Genomic DNA, 20,781 nt, shown 5'->3' with positions numbered 1-20,781 from the left:
GTTAACCAAAAAAAAAAAAAAAAAAACTCTCAAAAAAAAAAAAAATGTCTGTGGTGATGGCTGTTCTTTCCATCATTGATGGTCCGTCCTCTTCAGCTGGAGAATAAACAAGATAATTTTTCCTCACAAATTGATGTGGTTGGTCTACCAATGTGGATGTTATCTTCAATGTTAATGTTCCTTCTTAAAATTAGTTATCCAGGGGCTGGCACGTGGCATGGTGGTTAAGGTGCTGGACTCCCACATAGCCAACTGTAGTTCAAGTTCAATTGCTGGCAGTTTGCTTTCTTCCTCTCCCTCTCTCTGTCTCTCTGTCTTTGTCTCTCTCTGGTCAAACTGGAGCATGATAATAAAAATTAAATAAATTCTTTTTTAAAAATAATGAGTTATCCAGGGGCCAGCAGGTGGGTGTAGTGGTTAAGGTGCTGGATTTCCATGTGGTCAGCCACTGTTCAAGTTCTGGACTGGCAGCTTGAAATCCACATTGGGCGTGTGTGCAGGCATGCCCAAAATCCTGAGAGGAGAATGGAGGAGAAGGGATTGTGGCATGACCATCCCCTGGGACAGGGGGTGATTTCTCACTTTAACTCTCTCTCTCCAACAAGTACATGCCCCCTACAGAAAAACTAAAACATAAAAATAAAATAAAATTAAATTAATGACTTGTATTTATGTTAATTATAACTGAATCAAATTGTTTTAAAATATAAAAAGGAGGAAGGGCAGAGAAAAGACTAAACTCAACATAAATAATTTAAGTAACATTTTTTGCCTTGATATATAATATTGATGTGGGAACATGGGGGTGCAAGGGTGTTCAGGCCCACACTCACAGTGAGACGTGGGTTCTTGACCCATATTCAGGAAGAATTAGAGTCACGGACACAAAGTTTATTAAAGGAGAGGGAAGGAAAAATAGAGCTCCCACAGAAGGGTGGGTACCAGAAAATGGATTGACAAGGAAGAATGTGGTGAGGGGCTTTTATTTGGGTTAGGAAGGGCCTTGTCTAGACTTATTCTAGGTGGGGCTTGTGCATGCATTCCCCTCCTGGTGGGGAGGGGCACATGCCGGGTGGGTCCAATTATTTTCCTACTGTGGAATGAGTATTAAGGTCATGAAATTCCTTGTCTGGAACTGTCTGGGTTATAAAAAATATTATATTATCCTCTTCCTGGAATGTGGAAGGGCCCGGAAAAAGCCTTTGTTTCTAGGTCTCAGTAATGCTGCCTAGGTCAGTCACTGATTGACCGCTGCAAGAGATTGCTCAAAGAGCAAGCAGCAGAGCTATGTGTCCATCTCAAAACTTAGTCATTTTGGGGCCAGCAGGTGGCATGGTTGTTAAGGGTGCTGGACTCCCACATGGCCAACAATGGTTTGAGTCCCAGACCTGGTGGCTTGCTTTCTCACTTTCCTTCTCTCTCTCTCACTCTGTTCCTCTCTGGTCAAATTAAAATAAATAAAGTTAAATAAAATAATTATTTAAAAAAAAAACAAAACTTAGTCATTTTGTGATTCAATTTTGGGCCCTTTCCCTAACTGTATTTTTAGGGTCCCTTTCTCCTACCTCATTAGTTTGACCGAAAAAAGATTATTTTGAATATTATGTAATATTGTGAATTTATTAAAAATAGAAATGATGGAAGTAAAAAAACTGCTTATCTTCCAGGCCACTCTATGGGCAGAGCCTGGTTCTGTCTGGGGATAGCAATGACCTTTGTTTACTCTGCTAAAACAATTTTACCAAGCTTGCGACATCAAAGTGATGACTAGAGGAGATTAACCCAACAGAAAAAAAATGTGAGCCAGCCCATGGCCTGCTTATTATAAAGTCACTGGATCCCACATGGCAGACCAAGTGGTTCAAGTATCAGACCAGTGGCTTACAAAACATGATGTGTGTATGTGTGTGTGTGTGTAGTGTGTGTATGTGCATGCCCCAAATCTCAAAAGAAGAGATAAATGGAGAAGGAATTGCAGCATGACCATTACCCATGGAGGTGTAGGTGGAGTGCTTTCTCACTTTCTTTCTCTCTGCCTCTCTCTGCTGAGTGCACATGCCCAGAAAGAAGACAAAATCATCTTGGCAGACATTTCTCTTCATAGCTTTTCTTTTTGGTTTTAGAATAATTTGCAACTCTCCAGAAAAAAAAAGAAAGAAAGAAAGAAAGAGAGAGAGAGAGAGAGAGAAAGAAAGAAAGAAAGAAAGAAAGAAAGAAAGAAAGAAAGAAAGAAAGAAAACACAAAATAGTAATTTGCAACTAAAATAAAAGTTGAAGAAACTAGTGTTAGATTAGCACCTGAACTGCCTTTAGGTAATTTTCTATCAGAAAATAAAGAGATGGTTACAGGACCTCTGGCCAGAACCCTCAGGTCAGAGCCTTCCCTGCCTGGCAGTCGACACCCATAGATAGGTCCGCAGGTCAAAATGGCAAGTAAGCTAACCAAATTGTGGCAGAAATCCAGGCACCGAGGAATGGAATGGAAAGAAGTACTCGGAGAGATTAGGTGAACTGTTTATTATGCCAGTGGGAGAAGTTACTACTCTGAATCTCCAGCCTGACTGGGAGTTGGATACAGTCTTTTATGGGGGAATTGGGAAAGAGGAGGTCTCAGGATGTTAGGACTGGAGAAGGGGCTTAGAACCCGCCCTAAGGAGCATCAAAGGGAGGAGGCAGAGAAGCAGGAAGTCTGATCCATTCAAAGTACTAATCTATTCAAGGTACTAATCTATTTAAGGTTTTCAGGCTACCATGGGGAGGGGCAGGGGGGAGGGAAACTTCAGGCAGCAATCAGCCTGGAGTTATTCGTGAATTTAGGGTCCTTCCATATTAAAAGTACCTGCTATTTTCCTGATCCTGTTCCCGCCCTCTCCATATAAATACCTCAATCTCCTCGGTCAGGTGGGCTGAAGCATCTCTGCTTCAGACCTCAGGGTGCTCTTTCTCTCAATAAACTTTCCTTTTCCTCTTGAGATAACTACCTCTCCTAAGTCTTACTCAGAACTGTGACACATTGTTCCTTTTCTTTGCTTTTTCAATTTTGCCAGAGGGCCCATGTGCTAACCAGAGAGGGGTAAGGAGAGAGAAGAGGGAGAAAGTACTCCTCGATGGGGCATGTTCGCTCCACATTCCCTTCTCCTCCTTTCGTCTATCCTGTTGGAATTTTGCCCCAGGCGCACCCACATGCTTGGGGTGTTCTTCAAGTTGCCAGAGCAAGAACAGAACAATAGCCATGTGGAATCTGGCTCCTTTTAATAAAGGCCACAGAACAGGTCCTAAAGAAATCTTTTCTTTCTTTCTTTTTTCCTTTCTTTTCCTTCTTTCCTTTCTTTCTTTCTTTTTCCTTTTCTTTCTTTCTTTTCTTTCTTTCCTTTCTTTCTCTTTCTCTCATTTTTTTCTTTTTTTTTGTATTGCCAGAGGGCTTATGCATCCAACTAGAAAGAGTCAGAGAAGCAGAGAGAGGTGAAAGGGCATATTCAGAACCTCCTAGGCATTTGAATGGGAAAAGCACATTCAAAGCTCCCCAGATGCCTCAGGCTCTGCTGCAGGGAAAGCACGGTCTCCAGCAGCCTCTAGTACTCTTGGCAGGAAGAGGTAGAAAGACCTAATTGGGTGGTCCATGTGGGAGGGAACATGTCCCAGTGGGGAATTCCTTGGGATCAGAGAAAAATTTCCCCTGAAAGGGGGAAGGAAAGGGAATCTGCTTTATTTTCTTCTTTTTCTTTTTACGTTTTTTTCGGTAATAATCCCTATAGTTTTTTTTTTATTTCAATTTCTTTTATACATTCAATCACGTTATTTAGTTTGCAAAGAGAATATTCCAACATGTGTACATTTTTCCCCAGTCCAGTTGATAATACTATAAAGTTACCTTCAACAGATAATACCCCATTTCTTTGTCCCATTAATGCTTTGCCTCTCTATTTTTCTCTTTGATGTCCTTCCTTAGCCTCTACTTCTTCACCCACCTTCTAACCACAGCAGATGTCTGACTCACCCAGAGATAACAATGAAATATCTCAGCTGTTGTAAAAGACCACCTGGCATGTTGTCTTAGGACCCTTAATCACCCCACTCTAAATCCCTTTCCTTTAAAAGTTTCTAGCTCCTACTGAGGCAAGAGAAAGCTAGCAAATGGAAGTGAATAAAGGGGTTGGAGCATCTGCCCTTTTGGCTAGATAGAATAAAATAATCAAGGCTGAAAATGTCCTGCCCAAGGTAATGTAGACAGGAGATTGGGGGGGGGGTGTGACTAGCTCATTAAGCAACATTTGCTATAGCCAATGAGATAGATCAATGGGCCCAGCCACATTTGATAGAACCAATAAGATGAAAACAATCAGTGGGCCCAACCAATGATCAACCCACATGACCTAGGTTAAAAAAATTAGAAATCCGGCAGAATGCAACTACCAAGGTATTTTGAGCTGCTCTTTCTCTGTCTGCTCAGGCCCGCTCCTACATCTCAGGAGTGCACTTTTACTTAATAAACTACCTTTTCCTTAGACTATTTGTTTCATTCCGTTCTTTATCTGAAACACCAAGAACCTGGATATCATCACAGAAGCCATTCCACAACATGACCCTTCAGGCTAATACAACTCTCCGCATCTGCTCCATTCCTCTCTTAGAAAGTGAATAAACCTCTCCTATCCACATACTCCGAGTCTATGAATTCTTTTAGTCCTCTGCACAGATCAGGCTAATTTAAAGGAAAATGAGAAAGTATCCCCCATGGGGAATGGTCAATGTCACAATCCCTTCTCTACTTCTCTCTCTTTTCAGGATTTTGGGTTTGTAGCATGTATACTTTGTATATTTTCCAAGCCACTGGGTCTGGGACTTGAACCGCATGGTTAGCCTTGTGGGAACAGCCACCTTCACCATTATGCTAAGAGCTAGCCCAAAGAAACCACCTCATGTGGTGTTAATAATTCTTTGGTTCGTTGGAACAAAAGTAAGCTTTTTCAATAAAAATTGGAAGTTTTTAAAAATGCAGGAATACCTGCATTTTTATGTCAAGAGCTTTCCAATGCATGAAAGAATATGTACTCAGATATAGTTGTTGGAAATGTACAATTGGCACAACTCTGTCCTAGAGCAAAGAGACAAAATCTGTCAAAATGAAAAATGCAGGGAACCAGCAGTTAGCGTAATGGCTATGTCGCTGGACTCCCACGTAGTCGACTGCGGTTCGTGTCCCGGACCTGGTGGCTTAAAACTCACGCCGGGCGCGTGTGCGTGCGTGCCCAAGATCCCAAGAGGAGAATGGAGGAGAAGGGATTGCGGCATGACCATCCCCCCTGGGGGGTGATTTCTCGCTTTCTGTCTCTATGTCTCTCTCTGTCTTTCTGGTGAGCACACGCACCCTATAGCAAAAAAAAAAAAAAAAAAAAAAAAAGCATTTCCACAATTATTTTTTCTTTTGGGGGGGCTAAAATCACCAAGTTTGTCAAACAGATAATGGGAATTGGGTCATTTAGAATTCCATTTAGTAACAAGGCTGCTTCAAAGATAGCTTTTCTACCATGTAGACTGTAAAGTTGCTTGGATGTGAGGTCTTTAGGCCTTGAAATAATATGTGGCTTTTACTTTAAGACAAATTCAATGAAATTCAGAATAATCAGAAAAGAGATAGAGATAAGAAAACAGTGTTCAAATACTATGGTTAAATATTTAAGATGCGCTTCTGTTAGTTGAAACGCAGAATGTGGTCTTACAAATTTGTCAGTCAAAGGTGCAAAATTCGCCAGATGTACAATATGTTTCTCTCATGTCATTGTAAATGAAAAAACTATGAATGGGCCACCAGTGAATGGCCAACTTAGACTGTAGGAGACAGGGTGCTCCTGACGTAGACACACTTCCACACTCAATTTCTGTCTACAAAAGAAAGGAGGCCCAGAAGTGAACATGTAACCTAGATGTCTCATTTGCCTGTTTCAACAATCTGGCTGTTTTCTTCTTCCTTCATTTCCTTTGTGGACTATTGTGGCTCAAAAATGCTTCCATTATCAAATTCAAAATTGAATCCTATGATACTATAGCCTGAGGAAAAGGAAGCATTGAATATCATTCCCAATTTTAGACCCAGAAGATATTTAGGAAATGTTACTGTATATACACCACATGCAACATTAGTGCTTTTAATTTCCTTTTTACGGTTGCAATGGAGATTAATTTGCATGAGCTCGTTTCAATTTCTGTAATAAGATCCAAATTTTGCATTAAGCTTTCTATCTCAAAAACAAACAGTTAAAAAGAATACCTCTCTTCTTTCAAATGTTTTTATTATAGTTCTATTTTACAGTCCCTGCACCTAATATTCACTTAAAAGCTTGAATATATATACCCGTAGGTTCTAATTTGTTTTTTTGTTTGTTTCCTGATCCTACCTGGAAACCTCCTGCATTTTGAATGCTACACAACCTGACAAAAATACTTGAACTATCAAAAGGGGTGTCTACAGATATTTATTGTATTAATACAAAGTCAGAATTGGCCGACGATGTGCAGAAACATAGGACCAAGCATTGGAAGAAGAGAAACATATGTATGTATGCATTTTCAATTGCCAGAGGGCATGTGCAGTCGCAGGTGGGATACAGAGAGACAGAGGGAGAAAGCAATCCTTCTTGGTACATGGTCACACCACAATCTCTTTTTCTCCATTTCTCTGTCCTGTAGGGGTTGGGGGCACACGTACTCATGTGCCCTGTGTGCTTTTCAAGTTGTGGGTTATGCAGGGATCCATGGCTTCAGTAGGCTTCAGGCTGGCCCGAGACATTTGTTTTTAATCTTGAAAATGAACTGCTTACAAAATTTAGAATTTCAGAGAGGAAGAAGAAGTTTATTGAAAAACCAGGGACTTTCCATACCATGCCGTCGCTATTAAACACTTAACAAGATTACCGATTTATGATATTAGTTGTTTTCAAATGCTATTACTTAGTTTTTTTCACAGGCAACTTTCTAGTTGCAACAGAATTGCACAACAGACTGTCATTACAGTAAGACAATATCACAATCTCCTAATGTGATACAATGTGAAATTCTCTGCACCATCTAGAAAGTAAATTAAGGGGTTTAACTTAATCTATCAAACTCTTAGAACCACTTTCCAGTTCATGGGAGAAAAGAGAAGCAAGTGAAACTGAGGAAAATCACCATAAGACAAATCTAGACCAATGCTCTGCAGAACAATTGACATGCTTTCTTGAACAAGTCAGCACCATTAAAAATATAAGTGAATAAATAAATAAATATAGACAAAGGTAGAGATAGGAGGAAGTTTTAGATTCAAAGAACTTAAAAGTTAAAACAAAAAAGCATGATCTTGTTTGGGATCCTGGTTAGAAAACCAGTAGGTTAGGGATCAGCAGATGGCATAATGGTTATGTCACTGAACTCCCACGTAGTCAACAAGGTTCAAGTTCTGAACCCAGCAGCTTAAAACTCATGCTGGGTATGTGTGCATGCATGCCCAAAATCCCAAGAGGAGAATGGAGGAGAAGGGATTGCAGCATGGCCAACCCCTCTGGGGGTGATTTCTTGCTTTATGTCTCTCTGCCTGCCTCTCTCTATCCCTCTGACAAGCGCACACGCCCTATAGCAAAAATCTCTTTAAAAAAAAAAAAGAAAGAAAGAAAAGAAAGGAAAGGAAAACCAGTAGGTTAGAGAACACTATTAACCATGTGGTTTCACTTTGATAAAACACATGTGTGTATGTATGAATGTGCATATACACACATAGAAAAAGATCTGAAAAGATATATGGATATATATATACCTTGGCTAACACCTTAGTGTATCTGTGTTATGGGAATATGTTTTAAAGATTTTATTGATTATATCGTTACCTGTCATTTCTTTAAACTTGATGTATACAAACTCGATTAATGATTTAGTAATCATGCAATATTAAAACTCCCAACCCACACTACTGAGAATATTGAAAGCAATAATAACTGCCAGAAGATTTTTAATCTAATAAATTTTAAGACAGTGATATTTTTAAAAACTAAAACAAAGGAAAAATATAAATTACTCAATAGATAATGTTGGACTAGTCTATGGCCTGGTGGTTAAAGTGGCTGGATCCCACATGGCCAACCATACAATTCAAGTACCAGACCCAGCGGCTTGGAAACACACACACACACATACACACACACACCATACACATGTGATTTTGTGCCCCAAATCCTGAAAGGATAGAGAAAAGAAGAAGAGATTATGGCATGACCATGCCCCATGGAGGGTGATTTCTCACTCCTTTCTCCCCTCCCCCCATGGTGAGTACATATGCCCTCTGGGAAATTAAACATAAATAATGTTGAGACAACTGAAAATAGCCTAGGTCTAGTGTGAGTCTACACCTCTGAATAGCTCCTGAAATTGAGGCCTAGAGAGAGAAAGGGATTTGTGAACCAGATATGTTGAATAATACTTACAATATATACCTATAGAATTGTTCAAGAGGTTTTTGGTTTTTTGTTTGTTTGTTTGTTTGTTTTTTAGGTTTTGCCATAAGGCGCATGCGCTCACCTGCAAGAAACAGAAAGGAGGAAGTGGAAATCACCTGTGGTGGGGGATGGTCATGCAGTCCTTCCTTCTCCATTCTCCTCTCAGGATTTTGGACATGCACAAACATGTACCTTGTGTGTTTCAAGCCATGAGTCTGGGGCTCAAACTGTAGTCATCCATGCGGGAATCCAATACCTTAACCACTACTCACCTGCTGGTCCCAAGATATTTTATATTTAATGAAATACTAAAAAAAAAAAAAAAAAAAAAAAATGGGAAACCATTAAGCTTTCCTGACTTGGGTAAGAAGTCAGGCTGGGTGCATTTCTGGAGATTTGCCTAGGATCTAATCTGATTTAATCCATTCAAATGAAAATGTAATCAACACTGACATTTTAAGTAAAGACTATTTAATTGCCAGAAAGCACAAGTCTTTGCCAGAGAAAGACAGAAATACAGGAAGAGAGGAGAAAGCATCTCCCAGTGAGGAGTGGTCATGACACCATCCCTTCTCCATTTCTCTGTCCTGGTGGGTTTGGGGCATGCATGCACATGAGTCCAGTGTGTTTTTCACTTGGCCGAGCTGGGATTCCAATTGCGGTAAGCCATGTGGGATCCAGCTCTCTTCACCACTAGGCTAATTGGAGCAGCCCAAGTAAAGACTTAGTTCTTTTTAGTAGTAACGTAATATCAGTAATTAAATTGACTTCTTTTGGATAAGGGAACTCGGGGTGACTCAGGTCCTGTTGCCTTGAACTCAGATCATCAAATGGTCATTCATTCATTCAAAAAGAGTTTATTTGATGCCTATGTATCACACAGGCTTTGGAGGCAAAGAAGCACAGACACTCCTATTGCCCTCATGTGGCTAAGGCGTTTGATGGAACACAAATCCCTTTCTCTTGGCCTCAATTTCAGGAGCTATTCAGAGGTGCACTCACACTGGACCTAGACTGCTTAGATTTAATTTCAAGTTCCCCTCTGACTTTTATGTGACCACATGCATTTTAATTTGACCCTCACTAGGTTTTGTTTTCCTCATCTGTAAAATGGGGATACAATATAAAACTGGTTGCATCTGGTTGTGTTGAGGGTGACTGTGTGTCTGGGCACAGCGTTGGACCTATGCTGATGGATTAAGGCCTGCTAACTCAATCAGTCAGGAACTGGGCAGGGGAGTGGCGCAGAGGGGTGTGCAGTTTAGAGACTACCAACCAGTGTTAATTAGGGCGTGACTCAGCGCCCCTTCTGGGTCTATATAAGGTCAGGGTGTGGAACAGGACCTTCTTGCGTCTTGGACAGCGAACTGAAGAGGTCGTTTCGGGCTGTGGCTCTTCACTCCGATGACCAGAGGAAGCCCTGACCAGAGGCAGGCCTGCCCAGCTATCGCTATCGATAAGCACCGAGAACCGGAGCACCCAGACCGTCTGAGCCCACTGCAGCGAGGACCGAATCATCCTATCTCCGGAGGAGACCGCTCCACCGCCAGGATGGCGGCAGGGTCGGTGCTGCAAGCAGTGGAGAAGCTACAGGTGCGCCTGGCCACCAGGTCCGAGCCCAAGAAGCTCTGGAAAGATTTGGAGAAACTCTCCGCCTTGCCCATTTCAGCAGACATTCTTGCAGTGACTGGAGTCAGGAAAACTGTAAAAAGCCTGCGAAAGCACAAGCATGTTGGCAGCTTTGCCAGGGACTTGGCGGCCCGGTGGAAGAGGCTGACTCCTGTGCAAACCCCCGGACCTGGTCAACAGGACATGGAGAAGAGCCATTCCGGAAAGCGCCCCAGGGATGCTCTCGAAGAGGAAATGGAGGGCGGCGCCCAAGGACACTGGCGAGCCCCTAGAAGCAGGCGCGACAGTCCTGAGCACAGAGAGAAGAAATCTGGAAACATCTTGGAGCTGGAGAGATCTCGCAAAAGGCCTCCCAGTCGTGAGAGAAGGGACGAGAGGAAGCGACGCCGAGCTGCACCAGCGCGTTCTTCAGACCCGGAATCTGATGACTGCCAGGTTCAGGCCCCTCCTCTGCCTGGCAGTCTTCCTTGGATGTCAGTGAGCCATCACGGACCTCCGGAGGACGGCCCCAAGCCCACTGCTCCCCGCCAGAAATCTGGAAAATGCCAGGCTGGTGTCCTTCCAGACAGACTGAGCCTCAGCCAAGAAGGGCACCTAGGTGGACCCCCCGGGAAAGGCGTGGAGGACCAAAGCCAGGTGAGCACATCCTCCGGCAAGGAAAAACGCCCGGCAGGTGCCCATGGCCATGAGACGTCTTGGACCAGCAAGAAACCACACAAGGCCCTCTCCAAAAAGGAAAGCCAGAGGCCACTCTCAGGGGATGGCCGCAAGAAGAGGTCGCCCTCTCGTGGTGTCAAGAAAGCCAAGGAAAGAGAGCACCGCAGCGCCCTGTCGGCACCTGCCTTGGAGGCTCCTTCCAGCCGCCACCTTAAAAAGCCAAAGCGCGAAGAAGACTCAGACGAAGGCAAGCAATACATAGTCATCTTAGACACAGGAAAAGTGGCCAGAGACCCGTCGCCCGAGGTAGGAGAGGTCTCTAACACCTTACAGATTCAAGAAAGGGAACTGAAAACTTCTAATTGGGATAGAGAGTCAGTGGGCTCCTTTTTGGAAGTGGAGGTAGATGTGAATGATGAATCTGAGCAGCCTACTGAGTCGTTTAAAGTATACCTCGACCACGAACAGCCTCTAAAGATAAAGGTGGTGAAAACTTCAGTCATGGCACTTGGAGACAAAGGACTTACAAACAGCCATTCTAAAAGCACTAGTAAGTTACCCAAGGTGAAGAAAAACAAGCTAGAGAAGCTGCAGCCAGTTGAAGCTTCCGCAACCATGCTGGGAAAAGTCCCCGCTGATGCATCGCCGCTGTTGCCAGACCTCCCATTACCCGTGGTCGAGGACAGCTATACTCAACTCCCCACCCTTGAATTGATGTCCTCCTTCCAAACAAAGAGCAATGAACTCTCTTCACCCCAGGAAGATGAAGAACATGGATTTGTTGGATGCAGAATCAATTCCAAAATGCAGGTATATTCTGGTCCCAAGAGTGCTTATCTCTCCCAAACGATGACCTTGCACGAGCAGGTCATCCAGGCACTTAAAAATAACACAACCTTGGATATGGGAGAAATCCCATATTCTGTCCTTGAACCTATTTTGAAAGGGTGTACACCTGATAAGCTATATAACATAGAGAAATACAACCATGAAGTAGTTGGTAAAACAGATGAATTATGGAAAAGTCATTGTCATCGTGACTTTAAGGATGAAAAGCCAGAGGAAAATGAGTCGTGGCGGGAGTTGTATCTGCGGCTTCAGGATGCTCGAGAGCAGCGGCTACGAGTACTGACGATGAGCATCCAATCTGCACAAGCCAGTAGGTCCAAAGACCGACAGACAAAGATGATCTTTTTCAACTCTGTGGCCAAGTCACCTTGTGAGGCTCTGAGGAGGCAGGAAGAGTTTGGAACAGAAGCAGCCTCCCTCCAAAAAGCCAAGAACAAGTCAGCCCCACACCCCACAGGAAGCAGCCATGCTCCCTCCAGCAGCAGCAGTAGCAGACTTAACCCCACCCCTGAGAAGCCAGCCTTTGACTGCCCAAATCCCAGCAGTGCTCACCCGGCACAGGTGACCAGGAAACCAGCTGCGAAGAAAGTTGCCCCGCTGATGGCCAAGACAATCAGGGATTTCAAGAACAGTATCTCCCGAAGATAATAAACTAAAGTTGTGACTAGAAGGTGGAATTTGGGGGTGGGAGGAATATAAGGACAATGACGGTTGGGGAATGGAACTGCCAAAGAGACCCATGTTTTGCTTTGTGGAGACTTCTGGACTCTAAATCATCTAGTTGTCAAGTGTCACACCTGTGACCCTGTGTTGTACAGTCACTACCTCCTTGCTTGGAGGACGCTTCAGAATTCTAAAGAATTCAGACTTGCTAACTTTAAGATTAATTTTATTTTTATTGTTAGTTGGCTACTTTTGTAAATAATTATAGTGTTAAGTAACAAGTATTATTGCTAAGTTATAGTTATGTTAATTAATAAGTATAATAAAGTACTAGGGTTGGGATTTTTTTTTTTTTAAGCTTGGAGTAGATTAGACCATCTTGGACATAAACCCTGAAGCCATTAGCTAAAAAGACTAAAAATTGACTACATAAAAATAAAAAATAAGTAAAAATAGGTGAAGTATAGGAAGAGGTGGTTCACAGAAAAGGAAATACAAACGACTCCTTTTTTGTTTAAGAGAATTATTTTATTTAGCTTTCTTTCTTTCTTTACTTATTTTTAATTAGACCAGAGAGGGACAGAGCAAGAAAGAGAGAGAGAGAGAGAGAAAGCTTTAAAGCAAGCCACCAGGTCCAGGACTTGAACCATGGTTGACCATGTGGTAGTGCAGCGCCCTTAACCACCACGCCACCTGCTGGCCCCCTGATGACTCTTAAATAGATGAAAAAGATGTTTAATCTTATAAAAAAGCAAATAGGAAACATAATGCAGGGCCAGTCCCATACACTGGTGATTAAGGAAGCCAGATTCCACATGACTAACCATGGTTTGAAACCAGTCCTGGCGGCTTGGAAAACACAGTAGGTACATGAGCCTGTGTGCCTCAAATCCAGACAAGGTAGAAGGGGTAGAGGACAAGGGATTGTGGCTTAATCACGCTCCTTGGGTGGTGCTTTCTCTCCCTGTCTCTCTCTGATCAGCACATGTCCTCGAGCAATCAAAAAAAAAAAAACAAAAACAAACAGTGCAATGTAATTTTCACCTATTAAATGAGTAAAGCTCAAAAGAGTAATACTCTGGGTGCTAGCAGGCAGCATGGTAGTTGAGGATGCTGGACTCCCACATGGTCAACTGTGGTTTGAGTCCTGGACCTGGCAGCTTGCTTTCTCACTTTCCCTTTCTCACTCTGTCCCTCTCTGGTCAAATTAAAATAAATAAATAAAGTTAAATAAAGTAATTCGTTAAAAAAATAGAAGATTAATTATCTGTTGTGTTGGAGCAGATCACCATACATTGCTACTAGATGTATAAATGGACACATCCTCTATGGAAATTAATAGGTACATTTTTAAATATATATATATTCTTTGATACAGCACTATCACTTCTAGGATGAGAAACTGAATATATAAACAGATAATGGCCAAACCCACATAAGAAGCTCAGGAAGCCAAACCACAATCTCTTCAGCGAACAGCCCAGAAAACCAAACCACAACCTCTATAACAATCAGTCCAGGAAACCAAATCACAACCCTTGAAACAATTAGCCAAAATGGTCATTTGGTCAACAACTGTCAACCTCCCTTTAAAAACAAAACAAAATAAAACTTATTTACTTATTATTATTATTATTTAGTTTGCTATATGACACATCCACTTACCACAGAGAGGCAGAAAGAGAAAAAGTGAGCTGCCAGGTCCAGGACTTGAACTGCGGTTGGCCATGTGGGAGTCCAGCACTTTCCACCACCACACCACCATGTTGGAGTTCAGCGCCATAAGCACCATGTCACCTGCTGGCCCTCAGGCTCCCTATTTTTATCCCTAGCACCCAAGTCAGGACCAACCAGAGATCAGAAAATCATCTAAGGTGCTCTATTTCTAGTTAGTTTGCTTCCAGTTTCTCTAAACCAAAAACCTCCTACCAGAAAACACCTGAAACTCTCTTGTCTTCACTAGAAAGCTTTGTCAGTCCTCTGCCTGCCTTTGCATCTCTACCAAATTCAAGAAATAGTTGATGATTCACGTGCTATGGCAAGCTCTGAATAAATAGCCTTTGCTTGTTCTCATTTACATAGTTTTCACTTATTTCCACAAATATTTTATACTGCAGATACACATATGTCACATATATATTTACACAAACTGTTTGATATAGCTATTTCACTTTTAGAATTTCATCCTAGAGATAGACCTGTGTGAGTGTGTGTGTGTGTGTGTGTGTGTGTGTTCAATGATGCACAGACGTGACTGTGGCATTTGCAGGTGCTTTTTTTTTTCTTTCTTTTTTTTTTTTTAAGAGGGTTTTGCTATAGGGCGCGTGCCCTCACCAGAAAGACAGAGAGATAGAGACAGAAAGCAAGAAATCACCCCTCAGGGGGGATGGCCATGTGGCAATCCCTTTTCCTCCATTCTCCTCTCAGGATCTTGGGCACGAACACACATGTGCCCGGTGTGAGTTTAAGCCACCAGGTCCGGGACTCGAACTGTAGTCAACTACATGGGAGTCCAGCGATGTAGCCATTACGCCAACTGCTGGTCCCACAGCTGCTTTTTCTCAAGGACATTTGCCTACTTTTAAGAGGCTAAGACACTGAGCAGTGTTGACAGCTCTAAGATGCTACAGGCACATAGGTTGGAATTATGGAACCGGCAAGGTAGAGGACCCTGGTAAAACCTATAAACTCTGTCCTACAAATAAATATGAACAAGAAATTAAGCTACCCAAACTCACTTCATTCTCTATGTGAAAAATCTCAGTTCCTGGAATTGGAATGGGATATTCCTGAATTGCTAGTGCCTCCCTTTGGGCACAAGACAGAAACAGACCTAATCACCTCTACAGGACAATAATAATATCATCATTCAACTCAAATCATTTCTAAAAATAAATTGTCAATGACACTTCCTTGTACACAGTCTAATATAGGAACAACGTAAATGAGAAACATGAATACTAGGCAATTGAAACAGATCCACAAGGGACTCAAGATATTGGAACCATGAGAATATTTTTTGAAAAACCTAATTTAACTAATACCATTTACAATAGTATCCAAAAATCAATTAGGAACAAATTTAGCAAATGATGTTTAGAACTCTGACTTGACAAAGACATAGAAAAAAGGGAAAATGATAATAGATCAATGTCATTCACTAATACGGATATAGAAATCCTAAACGAATCGCTAACCTTAAACTGCATCAGCAACACAAGATTTCCAAATTTATGTATCTTAGGAATGAAGCAAGTTGGTTTAATATTAGAGAATTAAGAGATATAGTTAATGAGTAACCTTTAAAAAATTAATAAATTATATGGTCACTTCAGCAAGTATTCAACATTCTTGGAACCAGCAGTTAGCGTAATGGCTATGTCACTGGACTCCCATGTAGTCGACCGCGGTTCGCGTCCCTGACCCGGTGGCTTAAAACTCACGCTGGGCACGTGTGCGTGCGTGCCCAAGATCCCGAGAGATTTCTCTCTTTCTGTCTCTCTGTCTCTGTCTGTCTGGCAAGCGCATGTGCCCTATAGTAAAAACCTCTCCAAAAAAAAAAAAAAGAAAAAGAAAATTCAACATTCTTTCCTTGATTAAAATAAAACAAATGGTCACTCTGTGGCATAGTAGTTGAGATGGCTGGATCCCACATGGTTAACTATGAGGTTGGAGTCCTAAACTTGATGGCTTGAGAAACATGCTGGGCCCATGTGCATGCCCAAAATCTCAAAGGAAGGGAGAAATGAATGAAGGGGTGGATGCAGCAAGACCATTCCTTATGGGGGTTACTTTCTTCTTTTCCCTTTCTCTCCTCCTCTGGCAAGAGCAGTCACACTTTGGCAATTCGATTAATAAATAAATAAAATAAAGTAAAAACTCTGGCCAAAGTAGAACTCTAAGAGAACTGCTTTAGCTAAACAAAAAGATGTCTACCAAAAAGCCTACGCAGACATACTGACTGGTGGAATGCCAGAACTTTCTCACATGGGCCAGTTTCCCAGGGCATCATGTTTTACCACTGTACCACACTGTCTGGTCTCGCTTATCCCCATTCAATTCAACATTATATTAGAGGCCCTAAACAATAAGATTAGACAAGAAAAGTAAATAGTATGCTACAGTTTGAATGTGGCTCCTCAAAAATTCATGCTGAAACATAATCCTTGATGCAACAGTATTAAGAGATGGGGCTGCTAGATAATTAGGATATGAGGGCAGAGTCCTCGTAAATTATTGACCTTATAAACAAGTTAGAAGGAACTACAATAGAGAGGCCTCTTTTTGCTCCTTTTCACCCCAGGAGGATACAACATTCAAGGTGCTATCTTGGAAGCAGATACAGGGCCCACATCAGACACCAAGCCTGCCACTGCCTTGATCTTGAAATTCTTAGCCTCCAGGGCTATAAGAAATATATTTCTGTTACTTAGAAATTACCAAGTCCAGGGGAACCAGCAGTTAGCATAATGGCTATGTCGCTGGACTCCCACATAGTCCACTGCGGTTCGCGTCCTGGACCCGGTCGCTTAAAACTCACGCCGGGTGCGTGTGTGTATGTGCCCAAGATCCTGAGAGGAGAATGGAGGAGAAGGGATTGCGGCATGACCATCCCCCCGGGGGGTGATTTCTCGCTTTCTGTCTCTTTGTCTCTCTCTGTCTGTCTGGCGAGCGCACGTGCCCTATAGTGAAAACCTCTCCAAAAAAAAAGAAATTACCCAGTCTGTGGGGTTTTGTTTGCTTTTTTTTTTTTTTGGGAGATTTTTGCTATACGGCATATGAGCTCGCCACAGAGACAAAGAGATACAGAGACACAGAAAGCAAGCCCTCCCTCCCTAGGAGATGGCCATGCTGCAATCCCTTCTCCTTCATTCTCCTCTTGGGATTTTGGGCATGTACACACAGACATATCTGAAGTGTTTCAAGCTGCCCAGCAAGGGACTCTAACCACAGTTGACTGTGTAGGAGTTTCGCACCTTAACCACTAACCACCTGCTGGTCCCTAGTCTGTGGTGTTTTGTTTTAGCAGCAAAATGGACTAAGACATGGAATGAGAATTTTTAAAAAAAGAATTAAATCTGTTTTTATTCATGGATAACGTGCTCGTTAATATGTAAAAGTCCAAAGAATCTACAAACTGTTAAAATTAATATTAGACAGTCTGGTTGCTGGCGTGGTGATTGAGATAGCCCAATCTCACGTGACTAACTGGGTGGTTCAAGGTCCAGACCAGGTGACTTGAAAAACAAGCTGGGCATGTGTGTGTGCATACCCAAAAACCCAACAAGAGAAATGGAGAAGAGATTGCAGCATGACTGGCCCACACGGGAGGTGCTTTCTCACTTTCCCTCTCTCTGTCTGTGTCTTACTCTGGTGAACATTTGCATCTTCTAGCAAAAAAACAATAACAACAACAACAACAATAAATGAATTAAGCAATGTTTCTCAAATAAGATCAATTACATGGGCCATGTCCATACTGCAATGGTAACATGCTGCTCAAATGAAGCTGGATTCCATGTGGCCATTGCAGCTCAAATCCCTGATCTTTTCTACCTGAAACCAATGGTCTGGATGACGAAGAGAGGAGATCACAGTGTGACCAGAATCTGTGAAGGATGAACTCCCTCTCTCTCTCCCTCATGCATGTGCATGCACTCTCTCATGAACAAAGCAGAAAAAAATAAAGAGAAGGAGAAGAAGAAAGGGGAGGAGGAGAAAAAGACAACAATGTTCTTCTCTCCAAGAATACCAATGTTGCATTAGCAAAATGTTTCAGATTGTCTAATTGGTCTCCTTTTTTTGGTCCAGGAACAGGAAGAATGTGGTCCAAAGCAGCCACAGCGTGTATAAGGATGCCCAGGAGGCTGCAGCGTGGTCAGTAGTGAAGTGGTTAATCTTTCATATGTGAGAGGAGAGCACAACACTTACAATACAAAAGTTACTTAAAATTCAGCTTAGCTTTATGGTGATTTAGAGTTTGCTCTAATACTTAATTAGTATTTAGAACTGCACATTGTTTATAGCTATTGGTATTTCAATAGATGCTTAAATGTTTGAACATTTAAAGTTTAATAAGCTTTAGTTCTTTGAAGAAAAACACTGAGGTAATTAAATTTTCAATTACTTTTTTTTTTTAGGGGCCCATGCAATTAATAAAAACTAAGGCATTTAACAACACTCATTTTAAGGACTAGTCAACCACTCATTAATTAGCTAACACTTACAGCAGATTTTTTTTTAATACAAAAGGCTCACCTAGGCCGTGTGCAATTTATGAAAAATACATATAGTGACATACAAAAATAAATAAAAATGACTTTATTTCAAAATTATTTTCTGTATACCATAAATATGTGGATCAATTACAGCTTTTCTTTTCTGTTTTTTTCTAGAGAGAATTTTGCGATAGGGCGCGTGCGCTTGCTGGAGAGACAGAGAGAGACAGAAAACGAAAAATCATCCCCCACGGGGGATGACCTGCTGCAATCCTTTCTCCATTCTCCTCTCAAGATCTTGAGCACACACACATATGTCTGGCTTGAGTTTAAGTCATCTGGTCCAGGACTGGATCTGCGGTTGACTGCATGGGAGTCCAGTGACGTAACCATAACGCCACCTGCTGGCCCCCAATTACAGTTTTTCAATAGTCATTCCTATGTGTGATACCAATGATTTATTTATTTATTTATTTTTTAATTGTGAAGTTAAATTAAAACCATGGATGCAATTGCTCCTCAGAGCTTCCTTGGTCTTAGAGCATGTTAGAGGATTCTTACATTCAGGTTGAAAGAAAAAGTTGTAGTGGCATACAGATTGGATATGGTATTATTTTAACTAAAAACTAAAGTTAAAATGGAGTAGGAGAAAATTCTCCATTCCACATCTTTTTTTTTTTTTTTTTAAAGATTTTTGCCATAGGGCATGTACAGTCACTGGAGACAGACAGAGAGACAGACAGAGAAAAAGCGAGATATCACCCTCACCAGTGGGGATGGCCACACCACAATCCCATCTCCTCCTGGGACTTTTGGGCATGCACACACAAGCATCTAGTGTGATTTTCAAGCCACCAGATCTGGGACTCAAACCATAGTTGGCCAGGTAAGAATCCAGTGCCTTAATCACTATGCTACCTGCTGACCCCTCCATTCCAGATCTTTGCTACCCAAAAGTCATGAGCAGTATCAGTATTACATAGAAGCTTGTGACATAAACTTATATTAGTTAGGGTTTTCCAGAAAGACAAAAGCGAAAAGATATATATGCAGAGGTAAAACACAGTGCTTGCAATGTGATCCCAGTTAGGAAGTTTCCAGGTTCAGGTACCGAGACCTCCTTAAGGACACCAGGCACACACTCTCCCATTATCCAGGACTGGCTGAAGCTAGAGGTGGATTGTAGTGGAAAAACATTATATGTGTGATCCAAATGTTCGGAGCGCTGTCTCTGCTGGTTCATAGAAGAAAGAAAAATTTAAAGGAAAAGAAAGGGGGAAGGGGGCAATTAATCAATTAGAACCTGAAAATTAAAAAAAAATCATAATATAACTTAAAAATTCAATAAATAGAATAGTAAAAAGTTGAGAAGATCTCTTTTTTTTTTTTTTTTTGTGGAGAGGTTTTTGCTATAGGGCACGTGCGCTCGCCAGACAGAGAGAGACAGAGAGACAGAAAGCGAGAAATCACCCCCCAGAGGGGATGGTCACACCGCAATCCCTTCTCCTCCATTCTCCTCTTGGGATCTTGGGCACGCACGCACACGCGCCCGGCGTGAGTTTTAAGCCACCGGGTCCGGGACGCAAACCATGGTCGACTACATGGGAGTCCAGCGACATAGCCATTACGCTAACTGCTGGTTCCCAAGAAGATCTCTTGACAGGTGAATCAAGAAGGCTAAGAGATATGAGATAAAATAGAAAAAAAAAAAACACACGATCAGAAATGAAACATCCAATAAAAAGGATTTCTAGAAAGAAAGAAAGAAAGAAAGAGACATTTAAAAAGGCAGAAACTATCTAAAGAAATAATGCAAGTTTTTTCCCGCCACAAATGAGGACACGAATTCCCTGTTCTAAATAGCCCGTAACTTCACACCATCACCACAAATGAAAAAGCATCCTTGGGACCAGCAGATGATTATGTCACTGGACTCCCATGCAGTTGATGGTGGTTTGAGTCTTGGACCCAGCAGCTTAAAACTCACACAGGCACATGTGCATGTGTGCCCAAAATCCCAGAGGAGAATGAAAGAGAAGGGATTACAAGGTGGCCATCAACCTAGGGGGTGATTTCATGCTTTCTATCTGTCTGTCTCTGTCTTTATGGCAAGCTTATGCACCACCCTTTAGCAAAATCTCTAAAGTAAAAAAAAAGAAAAGAAAAAGAAAAAAACTCCACATCCTCACAAGCTATATCTTGCTAGAAATCGAGAACCCAGGGAAGTTGAAGATTCTATTATAAAAGCTTTCAAAACAAAAGAGAAATAACAATAGATTACTCATGGTCACACTGGGAGC

General features: G+C 41.9%; 2 protein-coding genes across 7 annotated transcripts in view; one reads left to right on the top strand and one right to left on the bottom strand.

Annotated features, from left to right (window-relative positions):
• The window catches only part of KATNAL2 (katanin catalytic subunit A1 like 2), a 142,373-nt gene that overhangs the window by 87,322 nt on the left and 34,270 nt on the right, over positions 1–20,781 (bottom strand). The gene's annotated exons all lie outside the window — the stretch shown is intronic.
• ELOA2 (elongin A2) lies at positions 10,017–12,248 on the top strand. The gene has a single exon (XM_085342333.1). The coding sequence runs from the start codon at positions 10,017–10,019 to the stop codon at positions 12,246–12,248; it is 2,232 nt and encodes a 743-aa protein (XP_085198459.1).

This window comes from Tupaia chinensis, unplaced genomic scaffold (genome assembly GCF_000334495.1).
Source record: "Tupaia chinensis unplaced genomic scaffold, TupChi_1.0 Scaffold000119_2, whole genome shotgun sequence".
Taxonomy (NCBI): domain Eukaryota; kingdom Metazoa; phylum Chordata; class Mammalia; order Scandentia; family Tupaiidae; genus Tupaia; species Tupaia belangeri.
The sequence above is the reverse complement of the archived record's forward strand: the minus strand, read 5'-3'. Positions and strand labels throughout refer to the sequence as shown.

Excerpts from the sequence above, each read along its gene's own strand:
- ELOA2 (XM_085342333.1), top strand. The coding sequence starts at position 10,017 with ATGGCGGCAGGGTCGGTGCTGCAAGCAGTGGAGAAGCTACAGGTGCGC.